The 14447-nt window shown below is 48.1% G+C and overlaps 1 protein-coding gene across 11 annotated transcripts in view; it reads right to left on the minus strand.

Moving 5' to 3' along the window:
- The window catches only part of U4-U6-60K (U4-U6 small nuclear riboprotein factor 60K), a 91508-nt gene extending 88809 nt beyond the window's left edge, over positions 1-2699 (minus strand). For 5 of the 11 annotated variants that reach the window (XR_010564965.2, XM_065434430.1, XM_065434427.2 and 2 more), the window contains exons 1-4: positions 2325-2435; positions 1623-1828; positions 1163-1236; positions 1015-1087 (exon numbers count right to left, since the gene is read on the minus strand). Coding sequence is in view for 10 of the 11 variants with exons in the window: in XM_065434430.1 (XP_065290502.1) it covers positions 1015-1087; positions 1163-1236; positions 1623-1828; positions 2325-2413 (442 nt within the window). In the remaining variant the exon portion in view is untranslated. Of the gene's footprint in view, positions 1-1014; positions 1088-1162; positions 1237-1622; positions 1829-2324; positions 2436-2475 lie in introns of those variants that run through there. The other 6 variants (XM_065434432.1, XM_065434431.1, XM_065434434.1 and 3 more) reach the window with 6 other exon arrangements.
- Positions 2700-14447: the final 11748 nt, after the last annotated feature.

Genomic DNA, 14447 nt, shown 5'->3' on the forward strand with positions numbered 1-14447 from the left:
AGAAAAGCTTGGAATAGCTGTACATTACAGCACCCGTAATCGCATAAAAAAATACCCTGCATTTTTTTTTTTGCTCATGCTCAGTACGGATGACTATAAATGCAAATGGGATGGATGGATGCGTTGAGGTGCCGCACACTCTCACAATGGCACTGCCTAAGGAGGTGCCTTTAGCTGTATACTTGCTGTAGCTGTAAAACATTAAACTTAATAGATATCATGTAAAAGCATCTACTGTTGTGCCCCCCCCCCCCCTTGACCCTATTTCCCTCATCTGTCAGAGAGCCAATCTATGCCTCCTCCTGATAAAACTAGTGTACTACGTTGAACCAGTTCAGTGTTGCAAACTGGTTCATGAATTGTTATAAACTGAACCGAAACAAAGTTGGAGTGCGTTGAACCTGAACCGAACCTGTATTTCTTTCAGTTCGACACCCTGGACGTCAACAATTTTAAAGCTTTTTATGAAATTTGGAGCGCAGTAACTTTGTAATAGTTCTTAAAACTTGCTGAATTCCAACCTCTGACTCTTGCAGAATACAATTCACTATGTCTTTACCAATAAAGATTAGCTAGCCAGAGCAGACGCCGCAAGAATCCATTACATCATGAAGGTCAAACCGTCACTGATATATTGCAGTGACAGAACTCCAAGTCTTTCATTTTTGCAAGCCTCCTCCACAGTAAGAATGGTTCTTTTCAGTATTGTAGAAGAGTAATTTACCAGTACAGCCCACATTATTTTTTTTCTTAAGTGTTGTCCCTTGAAGCTGCTCTCAAAAAATGCACACTACTAAAATACTAGCTTGGCTCGTTTGAATCTAGCAGCTTCTTCAAACTGCGTTATGAACATACCATATCAAGCAATGGTAGCCCTATCTGTTGACAGCCAAACTTTTGATTATAAAAATTTGAATTATTGCAAGTCCACCGTACGAGAACTTTAAGCAACACTGCATCTGACGTTCAAATGTAAAGCTACATTCTACATAAATGAAGGAGTATATAACTTACAAATAGGTTCTCCCATATCGCGCAAAGTTGACTTGACCTCAGTGTCATCAGTTGATACGTTGATCTGACGAGCCTGCACAAAAAGAAAAAATGGTGTAACACATTACAAACAACAAAACAGGCTTAAGGAGCCAAAACAGAACATTGCCTTTTTTCTTCTCTCGAACTCCTCAAGCAGCTGCTGTTTGTCTCGGCCACTTTCATCCTCAATCTCCATGTATTCTGCATGTTAAAAAATTCACCTTAAGTGGTTACCACTAAAACACACAGTGAAAGTTCTGTTACAAATAGCAAATGAAACTGCGTAAAATATTGCACTTAGACAGCACAAACATCTGCACATGGAGCTAGACGTGAAACAGCTTATGATACACATAACTAGATATTCTTTAACATGGCAGTGTGAATTTGTGATGAGGCCAGTGAGGTTTAATGTTTACAGGCACAATAATTTTTTAATTCCTTATGGATACATAAGAACTTAGAGTTAACATAGCAGTGCTGAAATGTATTGCAGAAATGCGTAACAATAATAACTGCCTCCTGTTACATCTGTTTTTCTGAAGCTAGAATGCAGCTCCCATTAAGTGATAAAGAGAAAAGTGTACCCTCAGATATGTGAATGTTTCCGGAGGCCATGGCTGCTTTGACGTCCGTGCTTTGTGAATCATCATCACTACCATCTTCAGCTTCTCTATCTGCCAGTCTCTGACGCTCTTTTTCTTCAAGGCTTCCATAGTGAACAACTTTCTGTCGCTTGACATATGCGACATCTTCATCGTCGGACATCACCTCTTCGTCAAGCTCGCCGAAGCTGAAAAAAATGATTCAGTATGGCATGAAATGGTACGGTTCAACACTTAGCAGTTTTGCAGCCATACGAGTTTAGGGTCAAAAAAACTTCACAGCCTAAATTTTCATGGGTGAAAAATACGTCGCAGAAATCAACCCACGCATCAGCAGCAGACACAAAAACTACTGCAGGTAAATACAAGTTAGCAGACCCCACAACGTAGACATTTAGCGCACACAAGCAAAAAAATAATAATAATAATAATATTGTGGGGTTTTACGTGTCAACACCACGATCTAAAGTATGAGGCACGCCGTAACGGGGGACTCCGGATTTTAACCCACTATGCTTCTTTAACGTGTACCTAAATCTAAGTTCACAAGCGTTTTTGAATTTTGTCCCCGTCCAAATGTTGCCGCCGCGAACGGGTTCAAACCCACGACCTCGAAAACACGACACACAATACCACCCAGCAAAAAACATTCCCGTTACATCTAGAACAAGAAAAGTTATCTACTGTCCTGAAAGATGGGGAAGTATACTGGGAATGCATGCGTGTATGGGGCGTGCATTTGTGTTATAAATAACATTCAAATCGCAAGACATGTTTGCCGCCGCCGCCGCTGGCCCTACAGCACACAAAGACAAACCGCATTTAGTGCACGCACACAAACAATACGAAGATAGGACACCCACACACACGGCAATGCAATGATGCAACCAAAGAATAAAAGGCGACTGCAAGACAAACCCTACAAAATTATTGATACTGCGACAAGATTCCCACCACGGCTATGGGCACACCACGCACACGACACGGAGAGCGTTTCTTTGCAGGCAGGCACTCTTTCTGCGCATGCTCCACCGGGACGCATGTCGCCTAGCAACGGGGACGCGACTCTTTTTTTTTTTTTTTCGCGCTTCGTTTTGCGGTTGCAGCATTCACACTAGCTTCAAACTAGTCTACTCTACTTAGTAGAGTAAACTCTACTTCAGGCTAGTGCTAGTACTTCTAGCACTAGCCTCTACACTTTAATTCCAACGTCGTGTCCTTTCCCATTGGAGGCGCTCTACCATGTTTGCGAGCCGGAATCGCGGGGTGGCGCTCGGAACCATACCGCTGTACCGTTGAATGCACTCCGTGGTTGAATGGGACCCTAGGGATGAGTAGCCAGGAGAAAGTTCATAACAAGGAACCACGGAGGAAGGAAACTAAGGAGAGGCCCTACTAGGGTGGCTAGCCCTACCCCCTCCGCGCGCTAGGAGAAAAGTGTGGCGGAAATGACGTAGTAGGTTCTCATTTTTTTGCTGCTGTTTTATTTATTTTGCTGTATGGCCACGCCTTTTGGGCCACAATGGCGGCGTTGTTCTGATTTTGAGCGCTCACACGTGTTGCTCTGGAAGGTTTCGTGCCGTGGTAAAGGCGCTGTGTTGGGCGGGTTTGCGTTAGTCACCGTGTCTTGTTGCGCTGTGTTACCTGCACCATGCTCTGCCGGATGTTGCGCGAGCGCGAGCGCTCCGCGCGCGAAACCACGCGCAGCGCGGCGTGGTTTCGCGAAAGATGTAAACAAGAAAGGAGGGTGGCACAAAAGGCGGAGCATCGGCATGAGCAACGCCAACTTCCGGCTTCACTTTTGCTTCACAAAGAGTGACGTCAGGGCCTTTCCTTCCTCCGTGCAAGGAACTGAGACAGGGGTGCCTTTTATCCCCGCTGCTGTTTATGATGTACATGGTGAGGATGGAGAGAGCGCTAGAAGGAAGTAATATCGGGTTTAATCTCTCATGCAAACAGGCGGGTATACAGTAGTAGAGCAGCAGCTCCCAGGTTTATTTTATGCGGATGACATTGTGTTGCTAGCTAACAAGCAAAGTGATTTGCAACGTCTGGCTAATATCTGTGGACAGGAACGCAACAATTTAGGTTTTAAATTTAGTGTTAGAAAATCAGGTGTTATGGTATTCAACGAAAACAGTGAACAGACAGTGGAGATACAGGGCCAGGAAATACCTCGTGTAACAGAATATAAATACCTCGGTATATGGATAAACGAAAGCAATAGATATATGGAAATACAGGAAAAAACAATAACAGTGAAGGGGAAGAGAAATTCAGCCATAATGAAGCCCAGATCGCTATGAGGATACAATAGGTACGAGATCCTCTGAGGTATGTGGAAAGGTGTAATGGTTCCAGGACTTACTTTTGGAAATGCGGTTGTTTGCTTCAAATCAGGGGTACAATCAGTACTCGATGGGAACCAAAGGTCAGTGGGTCGCCTCGCATTGGGCGCTCACGGGAAGACTACAAATGAAGCTGGGCAGGGTGATATGGGCTGGACTAGTTTTGAAGTGAGGGAAGCTCGCAGTAAAATTGAGTATGAAGAACGCCTGAGGAATATGGAAGAAACTAAATGGGCTGGGAGTGTGTTCAGGTGTCTGTGCAGGAAAAACATTCATTCACAGTGGAGGAAAAGAACTAGTAAGCTTACCAGCAAGTATGCGGCCTGTAGGGTGGGCAACACAGTAACAAAGACGGTCAAGCGGAAAGTCAGAGGCTGAAAAAATCTCATGGGTGGCGGCAATGGAAAAGAAACCTGCCATGAGTAACTACTTAAGAGGAAAAAACGAAATCAGGAAAGAAACAATTTACGATAACTCAAAGGGAAGCTCATTACTTTTCGAAGCGAGATCGGGATGATTTAGAACACGCACCTATAAAGCGAGATATAAGAAGGAACAAGAAGCATGTGATTGCTGCGGTAAAGCTAGGGAAACTATGGAGCATGTTTTATTAGAATATGAAGACGTCTACCCAGCGGTCGATTTAAGCACCACTGGCCTCCTTGAAGCCCTTAATTGGGTTCAGCGGGAGCAGTGGTAAAGCAAACATGTCCGCAATAGGCATTAGTAAGAGGCGACTGGAGGATTGGTGGAAGAAAAGCAGGGAAACGACAAAAGACGGAGACGTACAAAAGCACAGTTCGCTATAGGGGATCAGAAAATTTGGTTGTGGGAGTTCATAGTATTTTCGTTTTTTTATTGTTTAACCTAGGTAGGACATTAGACAGTATCAGGCACGCGCCCAGGAATTCTAGGGGGGGGGCAACCCAAGGTAACTTTCCTGTGCAAATGGGGGAGGGGGGTACTTTACAAGTATAAATGTTTATAACGCCCGCCATTCGCCATAAAGACGCATAAACCCGCAAAAGAGGAATGAAATAAGGTGTATCTTACAGGTACGCCTTTGAGGTACACCTCTCCTTTACTAGGCAAACAAGGAACCACATCAAATGGACTCGCGCAGGAAGAACACTGCCAAGAACAATTAGAAAAGCGAGAGTGTAAAATGAAGATTTCTATGGTAGAATACAACTTTAAAAAACATGCAGTTAACAACCAAGGCACACGCCTCACGCGGGGTTGTGTTGCTCCGCCAGCCAATCACAGAAGCAAACAAAATTGTCGTCATGCGGTCTTTTCAAAATGGCGTCGTACTTTATACCTCCGGAGCGTCTGCTGTTCTTGAAGAGTCTTTTCATCGACGGAAATAATGAGGTGTGCAACAGACATGGACAAAGTGTATGGAGTCTGAGCATTTCACTCTTCAAAAATCTACCTGCCATGGTTGCTTAGTGGCTATGATGTTGGGCTGCGAAGCACGAGGTCGCGGGATCGAATCCCGACTCCAGCGGCCGCATTTTCGATTGGGGCGAAATGCGAAAACACCCATGTACTTAGATTTAGGTGCACGTTAAAGAACCCCAGGTGGTCCGGAGTACCCCACTACAGCATGCCTCATGGTTTCGGCACGTAAAAGTGCATAATTAATTATTTAAATCTTCAAAAGTCTGCGGTAGAGTTCATTTAACTGCTGAGCTCGTCTTACTCATGAAACTTCACTGCCAACTGAAGTGAAACTTGACAATAAATAGTTGCAGCGAAGCAAGCATATTATTTCAGTTCAATAAAGAATTAGGCTTTCACAATTCTGCTATAGTAAGAGAGAGAAAACGTATGAAATTATGCACCAATAATTTTATTTCTGTGGTTACCACCTTATTTCCGTAACAGGAAAAGTTGGATGTACGAATTATTTGCAGCCTCGCGGAGGAACATGGTGGTTATGAGGGCGTATGTGGGGCTTGACTGCAGACTTGAGTTGTATCCGACTATATAGCAGCGTTTTTTGAATTAGCTCTGGAAGAATTATAGAGAAATATACATTTGCGGAACAATCACAGTTCTTTTGGATCCCTCGTTTGCTGCTCTACCAAGTTAAGTGTCTCAACCGACTCGTATTGTTATTTGGGAAGTTGCGTAAAAATGCGTGGCCGCCAGTCCCGTATAACCGTGTAGAGCGCAGCACGCTGCGGTTATAGACGTACTGTGTCCACCGCGGAAGGTTAGAAAAGCACCTATACGTAGGCACAGAAGAGAAGTGGCTACGTCAGGCGGCTCGACTGATAACTGTAGAAGCGTCATTTAAAACACACGGAATTGTTCTTCACTTCCAGTGGCGTTTTCTCTACTTCCTTTTTAAATAAAAATATGTTGATCCATAAAGATTTTCATAAACAACGGTTAAATTTGCTAATATTCGCTTTTTCTTCCTGTTTGGCTGTTGCCTTGGCTCTCTCCCTTAGGAGATCGCTTAATTTCTCAACTCCTTGCGACTCTTGTTTCCAGTTGCTAGTTTTGCACGAAAAGTGGTGTACAATTATAGGGAAAAACCAGACGAGGTAATGGGTGACAGTCATATTGCTTATGGGTTTAAGAGGAAGCTTTAGCTCGGGTGCTCCTATCTAAACAGATGTAAAAGGAGAATTCGTTTTCTCGGCAACCACGGCACCAAAGTTGATGAGGTTTGTTGCATTTAAAACATATACTTAAAATCTAGTGACTGCTGTTTTCCAATTTCTGATTTAGATCGTCAATTTTTTATTAAAAGATTGTAAAAAAATAAGAATTTTTCCGAAAACGAAACTATGAAGTTTACAACTCTCTAAGTGAGCAAGGAAAAATAATATCGCAATTATGTGAATTGCATCTGACGTTTCATCTAAAGGGGACAACATTTATTGTTACACATGAATATAAAAAATGCAGTAGTATGGAAATACAGCTTTTGCTGAACCCTTGTACACAACGCAACAAATTCACATAAGACATCAATTGACGTATCGGATTTGTTCGCTTTGAATGATCTATGGGTGCCGTTTAGAGAACTGCAGTATCTGTTTTTCATGCAGAGCTATTAATTTATAAACTTCGTGCGTCTATCTCTTTCGAATTTTTGAAAATCTTTTTCAGAAAATTCAAGCCATAAATCCAGTGGCGTAGCAACAAGGGGTGCCGGGGGGCCGTGGGCCCCGGGTGTAGGGGGGGGGTGTCATATACGTCTGAAGACACCCGAAAATTGTCGATATTCTCGCCTTCCTCGACTACACCCGGGGGGGGGGGGGATGACAGCAGAGCTAAGGGCCCCGGGTGCCAGACGACCTAGCTACGCCACTGCATAAATCGAAATTCCACTTCAGTCCCTAGAATTGACCTTTTCTCTGAAATGCAACACATTTTCATAAAATCGGTCCAGGGGTTATCACAAAAAGGCGTTTTTGCGTTTTATATGTATTGGAATAGGCCGCGTCCGAGTTTGGCCCGAGCTAAAACTTCCTCTTAAGGGTTAGTTTGATGATGGACGCCGTTTCGCATTATTTTATTTTCCACCATATCTAACCTATATTGCGGGTATATGGTTCCGAGGATCTGACACCGTCGCGGCGAGCCGTCACTCGAGGAAATAATGAAGCACAAGGACAAGTTAAACGCAACTGGCGTTTTCTCCGGCCGCAACTCGTTTCTCGTGCATACAGACCAGCTGCCTACGAACCGAATCCCTTTCTTGGTCCCTGGATCAGTCTAAACAAAGAACGTTGAACTAACGAAGCAATAGCAATGCGCGTAACCGTTGAATAGGTGGTGACAACTGAACGCATCTCGAGTTAATCGCGCGGTCACCGAATCTATGAGAAAACTGGCCTTCACACCCAAGGAGATGCTAATAACTACCGCCATTAAAAATGAGTGAAAAAGGCAGCAAAACGTTGACCGCCAAATAGCTGTAAAGTCTCAACATTGATTTGGCGGCGCTTTAGGAATGTGTGTGAGGAGTGGTGGCGTGTGCGTGGAGGGGGGGGAGGGGGTATGCCGCCTAATTTCAGGGGGGGGCCGCCCCCCCCCCGGGTACATGCCTGGGCAGTATAAAAACTGGAGGCTTATCAAGGTTAAGCCCAGTGGATGCGAAGCATCCACTGGGCTTAATCTTAGCGTATCCTTAGCGTTTGGAGGCATCTTGACCGCATACACGCACGGCACAAAGACGCTGGCGCGGTTGCGGGCACAGAGACTGACGCGACGGCGGGCGCGCGCCGCTTCATCCCTGGCGTGACGTCACATATCACGTGATGCAGCGATGGTGGCGCCGCCGCCGCGTCGCGCGCGACGGCGCGAACCGAAGCGTGGAGGCCTCCGCCGGGCGACGTCCGACGGCGCGATATGAGGCCCCATCTGCAGCCGGTGTGACGTCATTACGTGACGTCACATCATGTGATCTCACTTCAGGGTCAATGGTGGCCACCGCCGGGAGGCGACCGACGGCGCGATATGAGGCCCCTTCTGCAGCCGGTGTGACGTCATCACGTGACGTCATGTCACGTGACCTACTTGAAGGTCACTTGAAGGTCAATGGTGGCCACCACCGGGAGGCGACCGACGGCGCGATATGAGGCCCCATCTGCAGCCGGTGTGACGTCATCACGTGACGTCATGTCACGTGACCTACTTGAAAGTCACTTGAAGGTCAATGGTGGCCACCGCCGAGCGTCGCGCGAAGGCCCGAAACCTACGTTAATATGCTTCGCAAGAGCTTGGTGGTGCAACCCACCGCCCCGTTCCAAAGGGGACGCTCATAACATCCATCCATCCATCCATTCCATCCATAGAGTTTCCTCCTCCGCTGGGGCGCAGAACTTCTCACGTGTCATAGTGAGAAACCCTATGGCTATTCTGGACATTCCGCCATTTTCTTCGATGCATGACGTAGAAACTCTATGATTTCATCCTCCTCTGGGGCGCTATTCTGGACATTCCGTCATTTTCTTCGATGCGTGACGTAGACGCGACGCGAATAAAAAGGCGCTGATGGCCCCATTTTGCTTTCGTGACGTGACGCCAACTTGAGGTTTTGCCTAAGAAACTGAAATGAAGGCGCTGAACCTAAGGTTCTCGGTACAACAAAACAGTCTTCCTCCACAGTAAAAAAAAAATGGAGGACGCTTAAGCTTCGCTTTCAAGAGTGGAACGCGATAGCGTTATCACACCCCGTTCGCACCGCCTACTCAAACGATCTACGTGAGCCAAACAGCCGGGCCGCGACGCGCCATGAAGGCGGACGCGATCATGGGGCGAGTGGCGCGCCACGTGTCGGGGCAGCGCCGTACATTGCGAGGAGGGGGTCTTCTGTGCTTGCCGCAAGATGGCTCTGCGTGTGCGCACAGCACAGAAGAAATGTAGCGGAAACTTACTTCGCTACTCGTGAAACTGCGACTTCTGTAATTTACATGGTCCTAATTACCAATATACACCGCAGTATAACTTTCTACGGCACGTTTCTAAGGCAACACCGCATTCACTAGAGGCGATTTTGTCCCGCTTTGAACGATCGAACTCGTGGCTAAAAACATCAAGCTTAAATTACTATGGCTTCCACCTCACCTTGAACCACGACGCGTTGAAGAGGCGTTCCAGGCCTATGGTCAGGTGAAGTCGGTGGAGAGAGAAGTATGGAGATGCACTGGTATGGAACAGTGGGTGACAACAAACCGGGAGGTTTCCTTGGTGCTCAAGGACACTATCGCCGTAAGCTCAATACCGCACATTATATCCATAGACACCAGTGCCTCGTACTTATCCCCGGTAGGCCTCCGCTGTGCCTTCGTTGCAAGCGTGTGGGACACGTTCGGCGACAATGCAGAACACCGAGATGCTTACAGTGCCACCGATTTGGCCATTCAGCGGACGCCTGCGTGTCCACCTACGCCAATAAGCTTTGTTCTGAGCAATATAGCGTGGACGGGCCACAACTAGACCATCTCATGGATTCTACAGAGGTAGCAGTTAGATGCTTAAGGACGAAGACCAGGAGTCCTTGAAGCCAATGCCAAGCAGTCACAACACCTCAAGTGATACAAGCGAAGCTACAGGCGAGGATGACTCAGTTTGCCCACCTGGCCTAGCAAGCCTTAATGAAAAGCCCCCTGACGACAAGGAAGAAGAGGAAGATGCGATGGACATAAGTCAGGCAAGGAAACGTCCGGCACCATGCAACGACGAAGCAACAGAAAGTGCACTACGGACGTCAGACTCTGGAGTTTTGCATAAAGCCCCTCAATTTTCCAAAAGTAGCGCCATTCTTAGATCTTTCCGCCACCCCGCTCACCCAGGCGCTTCCTCCTCCACCCCTCCTGTCGCCCCAGCCTCCTCCGCTCCCCCATTGGCCAATCTGTGTCACGTGAAAGCATGCCCCGCGCTTTTGTATATTTTTTTCTTTCCGGCGCAGAGCAGGCGCCGCGCTTTTGTATATCTTTTCTTTCCAGCGCGCTGCGACCCCCATTCTTGAGCCTACGCGACGAAAGTACGGCAGGCGGTTTGAAGGAGCGCGGTAGTTTTATACAATGTGTTAGGGCCGAGTGCTTAATTGCGATGCCGTGCTGCTGCGCCTACGGTTGCCACAACAGACCCAGTGACGGCAAAAAGCTTTTTGCTTTACCATCCGCCGGGCGCAACGCAAAACGAAGAAAAGTGTGGATTCACAAGATCGGGTGGGCTGACTTCGAACAAGTGGCAAAGAACGCGCGGCTTTGTGAAGTGCCACGGCTCCTCCAACCTCTTCTTTTGACGCCCGTGTCAAAACGGGCCCGTGTCCAGTGCATTGGGCGGCGCGTTAAAGAACCCCAGCTGGAAAAAAATTAATCCGGAGCCCCCATTATGTCGTGCCTTATGAGATCGTGGTGTTGGGATGTAAAACCCAAGAATCAACTTTTTTTCTGTCTTGTGTGCCTTGACTGTTCCAGTTAACGGAACACTGCTTCCTTGTGAAAACTTACAACGCAAAAGAATACAGACGCACATAGCATACAGAGATAAAATTAGCACTTCAACAAGAGTGTTGCTGGTGCCAATGAGGGGAGGGGGATAATTATTTTCTGAACCTCTTTCCAGTTGTCCCATCAAGTTCCTTCTTTTTTTTTTCTGTCAAATTCTAACCATTTGCACTGTAATAAATAAATAACGATTTCATATGCTGGTACGTTGTTCAAATTATCTATACCGCCTATGTGTGAAAACGTTGCACATGGCCACCACAAGCCTGAGCTACGTACATCTGTAAAAGGCGCGGAACAGAAACGGCCCTGCTGAAAGGCATTGCTGACCGCAGACAGTCGGAATCTCTCACGCGCCGGCCGAACAAAAGCATCCTGCAGGTACGTAAATTAACCTACGAAATCACGTGCACATACTTTCACGCTGTCAAAACCTGAAACTCTGGTAATTACTCGCGTGTCTGAGCACACCGCGTGCTTGTGTCGTGTTTCAGCAACACGAACTTTCAACGTGCGCGCGCTTTACGCCTTAAATGCGCCTTGAATAATGGTGCTTTTCTCTATTTCTTCCGCGAATCCGACACGACATTCTTAAGGCCAGTTACCGACTGACAAAGCAAGATCTAGATTGAAAAAACTGCTCCGCAGGACTCGAACGAACTTTTCCGCGGATTTCCTCCCGTAGCGTGTTAGCCGTCGTCTGCTACGGGAGGCCCACCACCGGCGGCGCCACCGTCGAGGCCGCGCCGAGCGGAGGAGGAGGGAAGTGAATGGCGCTACTTTGGGAGATTGAGGGGCTTTAGTTTTGCAAGACGCGTAGCGCCACCTGCCGTCGCGAAGAGGCAGTAACTAGGTAGTGCGAAGCCCGACTCCCTTGCTAAGTTGCCTATGCAGCTAGCGACTGCGAAACAACGATTTAACTAGATTTCGGTCCATATTGCGAGTGTTTTGCGCATTTAAGACCCAGACCGAGAGCTATGAATTTCTACGCTAGTCGGACGCGCCGCCGAACTGCCATAAAGCGCTTGCTGGCTCACTCTTCAGACTGATGGCGGAAACGACGGCAACCGCGATAGCTCCGCGCGCTACGAATAAACGCCGCAATCGACGCTACTGTTGTGTTGTAAATTGCCATGAACGTGAAGGACGGAATAACAACGTTCAGTTTTACCGATTTCCATCGCGATCGTATGAAGGGGAAAGGCGAGAGCGCTGGATACGGGCCGTTCAACCTGTTGCGTAATTGGATTACTTGCATTCCTCGCAACACAGCGGCTCGCATGAGAAAGTGCGACAATTTTGTTCTGTAATTGTGTTGCGTAGCCCTGACGGAGGACCGTGGTAAACAAGCGAAAACTCAAGAATCTGCTGCCGCCACTTTGTTCGTAACAGAAAAAACAACGTTGCGAACCATCCTGCTTATGTGCCATTGATATCTCCACCTTTTAACCACAGAACAGTTTTAACAGACGTCCGCCTCCGCTTGACTCAACAAGTGGAACGGAGAGATTTGGCAGGTCAGCCAAACATTTTGGTTCGTTTATGAATTCAAGATCCTGTTCTATAGAGGGCATCGTTCTATCGCGAGCTCATTTCTACTTTCGGTATTTTGTATGTCCTGCGCCGATACAACAAGCACGCTTCACAACGTGCTGAGCCTGCTTGACTGCGTTTTTCAAATCTGAGCAATAAAGTTGCTGTAGGAGCACTGTAACGCACGTGTTGTTAAGAATGGCGAGCTGCAATGCAAGATCGCCACCCAGTTACGACCGGGGAACAAGACGCGCATCCCCCACTCTCCGTCGCTTCAGCTAGGATGCGTTCGATGAAGCGGGCTTTGTGCTGACACCGCCGCCATCCTCTGGCCTCGTCGCCGTTGTGACGGAATGAGTTCGGCGGGCGAACTATTGTGCCCAAACTCCCCAGCGCGGACCTGGGGTGCGATCGGAGATGGTTGTGCGGCGCGTTCGTTCGGTTACCGGCGCGCGCGATTGGCCTACTCCGCACCGACGTCGCCAGCCGCGGGGCGCCGCCCCGTTTTTGGTGACGTCAAAATGACAACACGCTCCTGTCAATCATCCACCCACCGAGCATTTCGTCCGAACGCGACGGGAGTTGAGAAGTTTGGAGCGATCATACGGCTTCGCATGACGCGTCTGGTGGATTGGATTGGATCCAACAGGCGGCCTTTTCGGCTGCGGAATGGCACGTTTGAATCCGATCCATAGTTTAATTCTAGAAAATGGCGCTTCCGTTGGAAACTTAGGTTGTTGCGCTGGCGTTTCTAGAGGAAGGAGGAGAGTGGGTGGCGGTGCGAAACGCGTTTGAAGAAATGACAGAAAGTGAATTCCGGCGTCGTTTTTCTTTCTCGAAACAAAAAATTGGAGGCTTATCAAGGTTAAGCCCAGTGGATGCGATCCGCTTGGCTTAACCTTAGCGTATCCTTAGCGTTTGGAGGCATCTTGACCGCATACACGCCCGGCGCAAAGACGCTGGCGCGGTTGCGGGCACAGAGACTGACGCGACGGCGGGCGCACGCCGCTTCATCCCTGGCGTGACGTCACATATCACGTGATGCAGCGATGGTGGCGCCGCCGCCGCGTCACGCGCGACGGCGCGAACCGAAGCGTGGTGGCCTCCACCGGGCGACGTCCGACGGCGCGATATGAGGCCCCATCTGCAGCCGGTGTGACGTCATCACGTGACGTCACATCATGTGATCTCACTTCAGGGTCAATGGTGGCCACCGCCGGGAGGCGACCGACGGCGCGATATGAGGCCCCATCTGCAGCCTGTGTGACGTCATCACGTGACGTCATGTCACGTGACCCCACTTCAGGGTCAATGGTGGCCACCGCCGGGCGTCGCGCGAAGGCCCGAAACCTACCTTAATATGCTTCGCATAATAATTTGTTGGTTGTACAGAGAAATCGACAACATCATCGGTGCCAGCGAGCCACTGGGATGTTGTCGCTGCCTATTGAAAAGTGCACCACTCTTCCCGTCGTTTTTTTTCTTTTTCCTTCTCGCTGTGCGCGACACCACCTAGGGACGACGCAAAGAACCTAATAGTTATAAATTGCAGTAGTCACACGTACTACTATTTGAAAACGTGTTTGGGCTTGAGAAGAAAAAATACATTTTTTAGATAAAGATTTCATTCAATTGGAAGACGAGAAACATTTGGCTTTGTAGTATACTGTTTGCAAGCAAACGACAAACGACGGAGGTAAACTTCCGGGGAGGTCACCGCTTCCTGATTGGCTGCTCTCTCCGCCCCGCTGTCACAAATTTTGCATACTGCAACTTTGTGACGTTGCAGCAACTGAACAGAACGCGTATCGAACAAAATATCTCCGATCGCGCCCCTGATCTGCTACGCGTGCGCGAGCTGCCGCGGGAAAGCCGTTTTTTGTTGCTTTCCACGCGCCGACCGGGACGCAGGACAACGAGCTACCCAGAATGACTCCGAGCTACCC

Source organism: Dermacentor albipictus, chromosome 1 (genome assembly GCF_038994185.2).
Source record: "Dermacentor albipictus isolate Rhodes 1998 colony chromosome 1, USDA_Dalb.pri_finalv2, whole genome shotgun sequence".
Taxonomy (NCBI): domain Eukaryota; kingdom Metazoa; phylum Arthropoda; class Arachnida; order Ixodida; family Ixodidae; genus Dermacentor; species Dermacentor albipictus.